The 11,325-nt window shown below is 45.3% G+C and overlaps 1 protein-coding gene across 1 annotated transcript in view; it reads right to left on the bottom strand.

Annotated features, from left to right (window-relative positions):
• TRIML2 (tripartite motif family like 2) overlaps window positions 1-7,381 on the bottom strand; it is a 17,467-nt gene extending 10,086 nt beyond the window's left edge. The window contains exons 1-3 of the mRNA XM_023194692.2: window positions 7,021-7,381; window positions 3,042-3,441; window positions 2,692-2,787 (exon numbers count right to left, since the gene is read on the bottom strand). Coding sequence (XP_023050460.1) covers window positions 2,692-2,787; window positions 3,042-3,227 — 282 coding nt within the window. The 5' untranslated portion in view covers window positions 3,228-3,441; window positions 7,021-7,381. The remainder of the gene's footprint in view (window positions 1-2,691; window positions 2,788-3,041; window positions 3,442-7,020) is intronic.
• Between the last annotated feature and the right edge of the window lie 3,944 nt (window positions 7,382-11,325).

Raw genomic sequence — 11,325 nt, 5'->3', positions numbered from 1 at the left:
CGAAGAAATGTTCATCAATAAGGAAAAACTAAGGAAGCTACAGCCTCTGTCAACACAGAGGAGGAGACCGGGACGCTGGAAAAGGGCCAGTGGGATTTGCGGATGCTTGGGTAAGAGGTGTGGGAAAAAAAGAAGTCATGGATGAAAGACACCAAAAATTTTAGGCTAAGCAACTGGAAGAATGGAATTATCAAAATATATAGAGAGAATCTATGGAAGGGCTGGATTCCAGAAGTGAGGAGTCTGCATTAGTTAGGGATGTGATGAATTCGATTAGTCGATTAGACATCCAAGTAAAGATAGTAAATAGGAAATTGGACATGAAGTCTACTACCTTTTGGAAGTCCTGGCTAGGAATATATATTTGGGAGTAGTCATCTTAGAGATGCTTTTAAATAGCATCTCTATTAAGCTATTTAAGATTCAATGAAATCGTCTGGGCGCTCGTGTCTGTAATCCCAGCACTTTTGGGAGGCTGAGGCAGGTGGATCATGAGGTCAGCAGCTCGAGACCAGCCTGACCAACATGGTGAAACCCCGTGTCCACTAAAAATACAAAAATTAGCCGGGCATGATGATGGGCACCTGTCATGTCAGCTACTTGGGAGACTAAGGCAGGAGAATTGCTTGAACCCGGTAGGCGGAGGTTGCAGTGAGCCGAGATCGAGCCACTGATCTTTAGCCTGGGCAACAAGAGCGAAACTCCGTCTCAAAAAAAAAAAAAAAAAAAAAGATTCAATGAAATCAAGATTTATCAAGAACCTGACCACTTCTCTTCACCTCTTTACCTGCCCCCCAGCTCACCATCATCTCTCCCTAATTATTGCAAGTCCCTTTACACGTCTCTCCACCTCTGCTTTTACTATCTTAATGTCTATTTTCATTTGGCAGCTAGCATGTTTCTATGAAAATGGAAGTTTTCCATGTGCGAAACCTTCCAGGGGTATTGAACCTTGTATTTCATTGAAGGCTAGCCACCCTGAGTAACTGACCATCTTCTTCTGATCTCATCACCTACAGCTCCCATGTCCTTACACAGCTCCAGCCAGGACATGGCAGCCTCCAGGCCTTCCCTCTGCCCAGAATATTCCTCCCCACGACAACTGCATGGCTCAATCCCTCACCTCCTTCAGTGCCACCTTCTGAATAACAAGGTTCTGATCACTTTATTTAAAAGCTAACTACACTGCTTTCTTTCTCACTTAAACATTTTTTTTAAAACATTTCCCATGTAACATATTATACATTAGGCTGGGCGCGGCGGCTCAAGCCTGTAATCCCAGCACTTTGGGAGGCTGAGACAGGCGGATCACGAGGTCAGGAGATCAAGACCATCCTGGCTAACATGGTGAAACCCCATCTCTACTAAAAAAATACAAAAAACTAGCCAGGCGTGGTGACAGGCGCCTGTAGTCCCAGCTACTCGGGAGGCTGAGGCAGGAGAATGGCGTAAACCCGGGAGGTGGAGTTTGCAGTGAGCTGAGATCCAGCTACTGCACTCCACTGGGCGACAGAGCGAGACTCCGTCTCAAAAACAACAAAAAAAATACTATACATTAAACTTATTTTATTTACTTCCACTAGAATTTAGGTTCCACAAAAGCAGAACTGGGTTTTTTTGGTTTCCATTGACGCGCCCCCAGCAGCTTGCATAGTGCATTGCAAACAGCGAGATCTCAGTATTTGCTGAACATGTGGTGCTTGAAACTTAGAAAAAAAGGGGGATCAGCTGAAAAATTCTTACTTAGCCAGGCAATTCTCCTCCACTATCTTCCCCAACTAGGCATTTACTGCCTTCAAAAACTGAGGGAGAGAAAAGACCCAGAATCGGGGATACCTTGCACAGAATAGGATTAAGTATGAAGATACAGTCTGAAATTAGAAGTGAAATGTGCCTACCAGGTGGTGAACCCTCAAATCTGGATAGCAATTCTCAAATCGCTCTTTAAAGGGTTTCAGAATTTATGTGGCAACCAGAAGTACAAGAGATGCTCATTCTCCTATGTCATTGTTACGAATGGTGTCACTAATCTTCTTGATCATCGCAAATAGCATTGCAAATGCCATTTTACTCACAATATAATTTGTATTTCTATTACCATGAACAAAAGTTCAGATTCTTCAAATGTATTTAAAATATATTTACACTTTCTTTTCTGCAAACTCTTATTTGATCATTATTTAAAATTAAGTTTCTAGTCTTTTTCTTACTGATTTGTTTTTATTTTTATTTTGAGACGGATTCTTGCTCTGGGGCCCAGGCTGGAGTCCAGTAGTGTGATCTCAACTCACTGCAATCTCTGCCTCCCCTCCCAGTTCAAGCAATTCTCCTGCCTCAGCCTCCCGAGTAGCTGGGGTTACAGGCTCGTGCAACCACACCCAGCTACTTTTTGTATTTTTAGTAGAGACGGAGTTTCACCATGTTGGCCAGGCTGGTCTCAAACTCCTGACCTCAAGTGATTCACCCTCCTCAGCCTCCCAAAGTGCTGGGATTACAGGCGTGAGCCACCATGCCCAGCCTCTTACTAACTTTAAAGAGCTTTTTATACATTAAGATACTAGCACTTTTCCTTCCTATAGATTTCACATGTTTTTCCTGCTTTGTGATTTGTCTTTTGACTTTGTTTATGATACACTATTTTCTAACAACATTACTGGTAATTTTCCCCCAAGAATCACGATAAGCACTGACCTGAATCATCCCCATTCTTTCTTGCTCATCAGTCAATATGCTTTTAGCTGCTTCAAGTTTCTCCCTCGATGTGTTCAATATTTCCTGGAATAACTTCTAGAGAGAAAGCACAGAATTCCAGGTGAGATCATTGATTTACAACAGCTGGATTCCTAACCTTAGAGTTCAACAGCCCAGCCAACAACTCTGAGTATATATTTTCTTAGCCTTTAGGCTGAAGGTTCAATGAACTTATCTAATATTCTTTAATAAACATCAACTAAGATAATGGTTTTGGAGGACTGGAATATCTGTCCATTTCATCCGTATAGGAGTTGGCCAGAGTGTTTTGGGATTTGCGTGACTCTTACCCTGTAATTCTCAGCAGCCTCTTGTATCCCACACACCATGTGATGTTTGTGCTCCTGGGACTGGAAGCATTTGCTGCAGAGTGTGATTTGGTCAACATCACAGAACAGCTGTATCGGTTCCAGGTGTGTTTCACAACAGGCATCTTCGGTGATGTGCTGTAACTGAGGGCTGAGCCTTTTGGACATCCTGGTAGGTGCTGAAGACTGGACTGTTTGCTTCTGCTGAGATATTTCCCTGCACTCTGAGTGAGAAGCAATGGTGGCTTCCTTTGTTTTCTGGAGCAGGCACACACACTTGGCGACTTCAGGGTCCACAAAGATCCAAGGAAATAGTCCACGCAGGCAGAGCGGGTCGGCGCTCTGGACTCCTCAAATCCAACAAACTTCTGGCGGCTGCCTGCTTGGGGAAAAGACAGAGTTAGGCCAGTGTTCTAAGATCCGCGGGGCTCCCCCTCAGGTCTTCTGACAATCTTGAGCAATAGGCTGAAAATTAATTACAAGGAACAGCGCGCACCTATGAATCATTTGGGGGAAAACAGTGCTCAAAAGGCATCGTACGAAAGAAGTTCATTGATAGAATTACAGAAAAAACCCACAACTAGTTGAAAAAGTTATTAAAATACTTTCCCTTTGAAAGACAGGGTGTTGCTCTGTCGCCCAGTCTACAGCACAGTGGGGTGACCACAGCTCACTGCAGCCTCTGGTGAACGCCCGGGCTCCCGCGGTTCTCCCACCTCAGCTTCTGAAGTAGCTGGGACTACAAGGCGGCTCAAAACACACTGCAACAGAAGGAACGGGGAAGCAAAGTGAAAACAGCTCCTCTTTGTTTTTGAGACGGAGTCTCGCTCTGTCCCCCAGGCTGTAGTGCGGTGGCGTGATCTCGGCTCATTGCAAGCTCCGCCTCCCGGGTTCCCGCCATTGTCCTGCCTCAGTCTCCCGAGTGGAGTAGCTGGGACCACAGGCGCCGCCGCCACGCCCAGCTAATTTTTTTGTATTTTCAGTAGAGACGGGGTTTCACCGTGTTAGCCAGGATGGTCTCGATCTCCTGGCCTCGTGATCCGCCCGCCTCGGCCTCCCAAAGTGCTGGGATTCCAGGCGGGAGCCACCGCGGCCGGCCGAAAACGGCTCTTCTAAGAAGCCATCCATTAGACAGATTTGCAAAACAGTGACACCAAGCCACTCTTCTCAATAATTGTGTTTCCGAAATAAAATTGTAGGAGTGACGTGACGCGCAGCCCGCGGTCCGGACGTGAGCGCCCCGGCGCCTTCCTCTTGGACTCCATCTTGGCGGTGGCGGCAGCCGGAAGCGCGGTTCAGTCGCCAACCCGCAGCTGCTGGTCCGCGCCCCGGAGCTTCCTGCCCTGCAGGTGACCGGCCAGGAGACGGTCTCCCGGGTGGCGGCGGCTGCGCCGCTGCAGGGCCTGGCCCCGGAAGATCAATCGTGCCCCTGGCGGGGGCGCCCCTGGACCAGGGTCGGGTGGAGGCCCCGACTGCCCACCCGGGAAGCCGCAGGCCGCAAGCGGGGAGGCCAAGTCCGTGGTCCCCGGGCCCGCGCTGGGAAAGCGACAGGACGGGAAGAAGACAGGCCGGGCTGAGCCGCGGATGCCGTACAACCGGCGCTTTGTCAACGCTGTGCCCGTCTTTGGCCAGAAGAAGGCCCCCATGCCCTTCTTCCTCAGTCCTTTGTAATTCTGACTTTTTCTAATAAAGCCACTTAGCTCGAAATTTTTTTTTCAGAAAAAGGTTTTTGTTTTTATTATTTATTTATTTATGAGACAGAATCTCACTCTCGCCCAGGCTGGAGTGCAGTGGTGTGATCTCGGCTCACTGCAACCTCCACCTCCCGGGTTCAAGCGATTCTCCTGCCTCAGCCTCCCGAGTGGCTGGGACTACAGGCGCGTGCAACCACACTCGGCTAATTTTTTGTATTTTTAGTAAGAGACGGGGTATCACTGTGTTGGCCACACTGGTCTCGAACTCCCAACCTCAGGTGATCCGCCCGCCTAGGCCTCCCAAAATGCTGGGATTACAGGTGAGCCACCGTGTTTGGCTTGTTTTGTATTACTTTAAATGAATAATTATAAAATGCAGTTTTAAATTTCTAAGACAGTAAACATAGATACTAACGATCATAAACAAAAGATTATTAGGACTTTCGTCAATAATGAGTGCAAAGGAGTAGTGATTCCAAAAAGTTGAGAATCTTGGCCTGAAAAGGCATATTCCCCCGCAAATGGGACTGTGAATGAATGCATCCATAATTTTGACATGTTTTGTCAGTTTCCCAAGCACAAAAGTTGTACAATTTTGCACTCCAAGCAACAAATTAAAAAGATGTTAAACTTTTGGATCACTGCCCACTGGCTGGGTGAGAAATAGTATATTCATATATTTTCATCTTCCATCTGTTCTATTATTAATATGTCTAAGCCTTTTATTTTCATATGCTAAAAAATCATTTTCATTTCTTTTGCTGCCAACTCCTACATTCAAGCCTATTGCTCAGTTTATTCCATCAGGTTTGGCCTTTTTTGGGGGAGGGATCAATTTTAAGAGATAGCAATTTTAAGAGATAGTTATAGATTCAAGTTCCTGTATATTATATGAGTTGCAAATACTTTCTCTCTCCTTACTTGTCTTTGAATATGCTTTCTTCCTTTGTTCTGCTTAGGTCTTTGAAATCCCTGCTGGTTTCCCGCATCTTAGGTCCCTGAACATGTCCCAGATAACCCCACTGAGTCACCAAAGAAATTCACCTATTCAAATTTTTCCTTGAGCTCCCAGCAGCAGTTAAGATAGCTGACTACGCCCTTCTTCCTAGAATGTTTTCTTCTCTCATCAGTCTGCAGCTGACATTCCTCTAATTTGACTGGTCTTGTTCTCTGTGGCCTTTTCTGGTCCCACATTCTCTGAACCTCTCAATCTTGGGGTGCTTCAAGGTTGAGTTCTGGTCTCCCAGTCCTGGTCTCTCCCTAGGTAATCTTACTCGTTTTTGAAGATTTAAGTTCCACTCTCCGATTTCAATCTCCTGCCCAATTCTCAACATATTTGCAATAGAATGTATAAGGAGCACCCAAAATTAGCATATCTAAAGCCGCTCTGGATCTCAACCCAATGGCTCTCTTCCCCCAAACCCATTCCTTTAGAGCCACAGGTTAAGCCTACCAACTCAACTATTGTTTTCCAAATTTATATTCTATCCTGCCCTCCTCGCCCATCTCCAACTCCTCTCTGCTCAACCACCAGAATACTGTTTTAAAACCAAAACCAAGGGAGCAGGTTTCTGGTCACTTTCTGTGGCATTTCGAGTAAGATCCAAGTGGCTATCCCAGTCCTATAAAATCTGGCCTCCTGCCTTCAGCTGATTTCACTATAGCTTTCCCCATCACTGTCAATTCCAGTTGCCTCAGATTCATCACAGCCTTTCCCACTTCCATGGCCAACAAAGCTCTTCTTTGATATTTTTGCAATTCTGGCTGCCTCTTCTTACTTCTCTTCAGTTCTCGGCTCAAATGTCTTCCCAAGAGAGACCTTTCCATCACTATTCCATTTGAAATACCTTCCTACTACTCATCTCCTTATTTTATTTTCTTTGTAGCTAAGTGATTTTCTTTCTAGGAACACATTCACTTGTGGGTCACTCTCCATCCATAAGAAACTAAGTCCTTTAGATGTCCTGTGTCTACATCTGACATACTCCATGCACAATAAATATTTTAAAAGATATTTTATGTCAAACTAGTAAAAATTGAAGGTGTAATGAGAGGGAAAGAGACTAAATATTTTTACAGGAACAACAAAGGAAAATTGACGAATTAAGTCCCCAGCATGTTGTCTACCCTTATTTTGTTTTTCCTAAGTTTTTTTCTTCAGGCTTTTTCCCGATAACACAGATACACACACAGATTCTAAGATCAAGTTTAGAAATCTAATAAAACCATTATTAAGAAAATGATCTACAGAGGAAATCTCAACTTACTTTCTTTGTAGCAATCCTGGGTATTTTCTTTTTTTTTTTTTTTTTTTTTTTTTTTTCAGGGTCTTGCTCTGTCGCCCAGGCTGGAATGCAGTGGCGCGATCTCAGCTCACTATAGCCTCAAGCTCCCAGGCTCAAGTGATTTTCCCACCTTGGCCTCCTGAGTAGCTGGGATTACAGGCGCTGCACGACCACACCCGGCAAATTTTTGTACTTTTTGTAGAGACGGGGTTTCAGTATGTTTCCCAGGATGGTCTTGAACTCCTGGGTGCAAGCAATCTGCCTGCCTCAGCCTCCCAAACTGCTGGTATTACAGGAATGAGTCACCACGCCCGACCAAGGTATTTCCTTTAGGGAAAAAGCTGGAACAGTGGAGACTGAGGAGATTTTATCAGTTCAGTTCCTCCCTCAGCCCCGCCCTCGCACCATCAGGAAGGCATCTGTGAAGTTTCTTATCATATTCACACAATTGATCTAGTACAATGCTTAACAAACGCTCATTAAGCATTAGAACCACCTGAGTTTATTAAAACTCAAGGCTCTTCACAGGGTCTCTGATTCCAGAAATCTAGGGTGGGGCCTATAATTTCCATTTTTAATGAACTACCAGAAAATGCTTAATCGCCCTGACCTTGGTTGGATAAATATCTTGTTTTATCTCCAATGCCCTGTGCAGTGCCTAACACCTACTAGCTCCTTAAGGTTTGGGGTTTTTTTCTTAATGAATCTGATGTATATTGACAATTTCACAGGAAAGAAGCCTTCAAGCTAATACTCAAGAATGTGTTTGTTCCTTAGCAGAAAATAATGCCTGACTTGTTAGTTTCTAGAACGTTTGCTGCAGGAAGTGTTCATTCCATTATCTGTGGAAAGAAAAACCAAGAGTAGGGATAACTGCCTAAGGAATCTGTCACAGATGGGAGGTCAGGGAACAATTCCAGGTAATTCATATTTGATATTTGGCCTCACGGAGGAGGAACTCTTCACAGCTTTCTAAGTTTTATAGTTTTGTCCCCAAGGGTTTTTATTGCATCAGTCAATCAATCCCCTGCTAATCAAACCAGTGAGTTTTTTTGTTTTGTTTTGTTTTTTTAATACTGCTGACAGGATAATGAGAATTCTTCTCCTTGGCTTATCTGATCTTTCAGAACCTGGTTCTGCCTTATGGAATCTCAAGTACACCGTTTCTCTTTTTCTTTTTTCTTTCTTTCTTTTTTAGACGGGGGTCTCACTCTGTTGCCTAGGCTGGAGTGCAGTGGCACGATCTCGGCTCACTGCAGCCTCCGCCTCCAAGGTTCAAGCAATTTTCTCAGCCTCCCAAATAGCTGGATTATAGGCGCACCACCACACCCGGCTAATTTGTGTATTTTTAGAGGCGATGGGGTTTCACCATGTTGGCCAGGCTGGTCCCAAACTCCTCACCTCAGTTGATCCACCCTCCTTGGTCTCCCAAAGTTCTGGCCACCGCGCCTGGCCATACACCTTTTCTCTTATCTCAAATGATTACCTACACCCAATCTCTTTTCCAAAACCTAATTCCCCAGTTTTCTTCAAGTAGACCACATTTATTCCTGTGTACCCCTTCCCCCCTCAGCCAGTCCATCCTCCTTTTCTTCTCTTATTTTTCTAATCCAATCTTCCTTTCTCTTCTAAGCCTGGGTACAGCCAACATCTGTGAAGATACTCACACATACTTGTCAGATACTCTGTCGTTTATTCTCACCATCCCCTGAGCTTTCATAACTCTTGAGCTTACTCATTTTGACAAAGGAGACTTTGTAATCTTTGAATCAAATGGAAAATAAACATCAAGCATATTGTGAGGTTTGAAGTTTCTTAAAGCCTGTTTTAGAGTATTAAATACTTATTAAATACTTAAATACTTATTAAAGCCTGTTTTACTATTAAACAAATATTTATTAAATTATTAATTCTAGAAGAGTCAATATTTTAAGATAATTATATACTGTTACATGCCCCACAACCCTGTGAGGTACATCTACAGCTGATAAAGTAGATGACATAGTGATTAAGTCACTGAATTAAGGAATTGACCAAGAGCACTGGGTGCAGATGTGGAATTTGAATCTGGTGCCAAATTTCATGATATTTCCTTGTTATACTATTTGTCCTTATTAAATGTTAACTAAATGTCTTGACAATTTATTAAAAAGATGCCTCAAATTTGTATGACCGTTTATCACGAGATGCTGTCATAGGGCCACAGTAATCACATTACAAGGAACACAGATCATTTTAAGGTAGTTAGATTTTTCATAGGAAAGCTTTTCATTACAATAAAAATCCTGAAGAAATGTAATCTTTTTTTCACTGTCAAAGAACAAACACAATTATGAATGAGTAATTGCTGTCTCACACCTGTATCCCTAGCACTTTGGGAGACTGATGCGAGTGGATCACTTGAGGTCAGGAGTTCGAGACCAGCCTGGACAACATGGTGAAACCTCATCTCTCCTAAAAAGACAAAAATTAGCCAGAAATTGCTTGAACCCAGGAGGCGGAAGTTGTAATGAGCCAAGATTGTGCCAGTGCACTCCAGGCTGGGCAACAGAGTGAGACTCGGTCTCAAAAAACCAAGACAAGACAAAAACAGAACTGTCCCATTTGTTAGCCACATTCCCTTCACCACTGGCCCCAGGCTGGCATACTCTTGGCTTCTGGGTGGGTTGAGTATGGCTGGTGCCAAACAAGGCTGTATTCGTTACTTTGGACCGATTTTGCGGCAGGAGAGTACCAGGTCCTCCCACTCCAGAAAGGAACAGCGGGGGGCAGGGTGCACTGGTTGTGGTCCCAGTGTTATCACTCATCTGGAAGGTGTGGCTTCTCTTTGGCTGCTTTTCTCCAAGGCTGCTCCATTAGAAGCGGGGGCTTCGCTCTCACTGGCTGACTTCCTGTCTCACTGGCTGACTCCTGCCGCTCTAAGAGGTCCAGGAGTCATGTTCAACTGCTTCTTCCTTGCTTAAGAAAGCATTAAAACTTAAGAATCAGGCCAGGCGCAGTGGCTCACGCCTGTAATCCCAGCACTTTGGGAGGATGAGGTGGGCGGACCACCTGAGGTCCGGAGTTCGAGACCAGCCTGACCAACATGGAGAAACCCCGTCTCTACTAAAAATACAAAATTAGCTGGGCGTGGTGGCACACGCCTGTAGTCCCAGCTACTCAGGAGGCTGAGGCAGAAGAATCACTTGGACCTAGGAGGTGGAGGTTGCAGTGAGCTGAGATCGCGCCATTGCACTCCAGCCCGGGCAACAAGAGCACAACTCTGTCAAAAAACAAACAAACAAACACTTAAGATTCAAACATTATGGGGGCCTGGCGCGGTGGCTCACTCCTGTAATCCCAGCACTTTGGGAGGCCGAGGCAGGTGGATTGCAAGGTCAAGAGACTGAGACCATCCTGGCCAACATGGTGAAACCCCGTCTCTACTAAAATACAAAAATTAGCTGGGAGTGGTGGCGGCGCCTGTGGTTTCAGCTACTCCGGAGGCTGAGGCAGGAGAATGGCGGGAACCCGGGAGGCGGAGCTTGCAGTGAGCTGAGATCCGGCCACCGCACTCCAGCCTGGGGACAGAGCCAGACTCCGTCTCAAAAAAAAAAAAAAAAAAAAAAAAAAGAATCAAACATTATGGTCGACCTCATGATAGCACAGCTACCCATTTGTTGTTGTAAGTCAGTGCATGCTTATCTGAACCCAACATGTTCAGTTTACTTGTACTCATTTGTAAGGAAGATAATCCTCCTAACAATTCCAACAGAATTAAGAGGTCACCTTCACCTCACCTACTACAACACCGGGGCAAGCCCTTTCTGTTTTCACGAGAGAGAATACCCTGAGCAAAAGGAACGGGCTGACTTTAGCTGAAATCAGTGAATCCCGAGCAAATAAAGTTTGGATTTTCGCCAAAGCTCACAAGCTGAGGAAAGCATCATGCCTCATTGATGGAGTTAGACTGACGTGGACTCTGATTCCAGCTCGGCCACACACTTGCCGTGACCTGCAGCAATCCACTGAGCCCTGAGCATCACTTGCACCGTGGGTCACCGTCACCGTCTTTCACAAGTCTCTGAGCATCAGGAGAGGCTGGACGGGACACACGTGGGAGCGAGGAGGGTGGTCACGAGAACGGACCTTGCTCTCTGAATGAGCGCGCTTCCTCTTCTCGCCCAGAGTCGCTCTTTTCAGCCAAGTCAAGCGCGCGGCCCTCTCCGTACGGGAGAGTGCAGCCGGTGGCGACGGAGGTGGCACAGATGAATTATTGGCATGTGGGAAATAAAGAGCTCTTTGATG

This window comes from Piliocolobus tephrosceles, chromosome 3 (assembly GCF_002776525.5).
Source record: "Piliocolobus tephrosceles isolate RC106 chromosome 3, ASM277652v3, whole genome shotgun sequence".
NCBI lineage: Eukaryota > Metazoa > Chordata > Mammalia > Primates > Cercopithecidae > Piliocolobus > Piliocolobus tephrosceles.
Note: the sequence above shows the minus strand (reverse complement) of the source record. Positions and strands in the feature narration are given on the sequence as shown.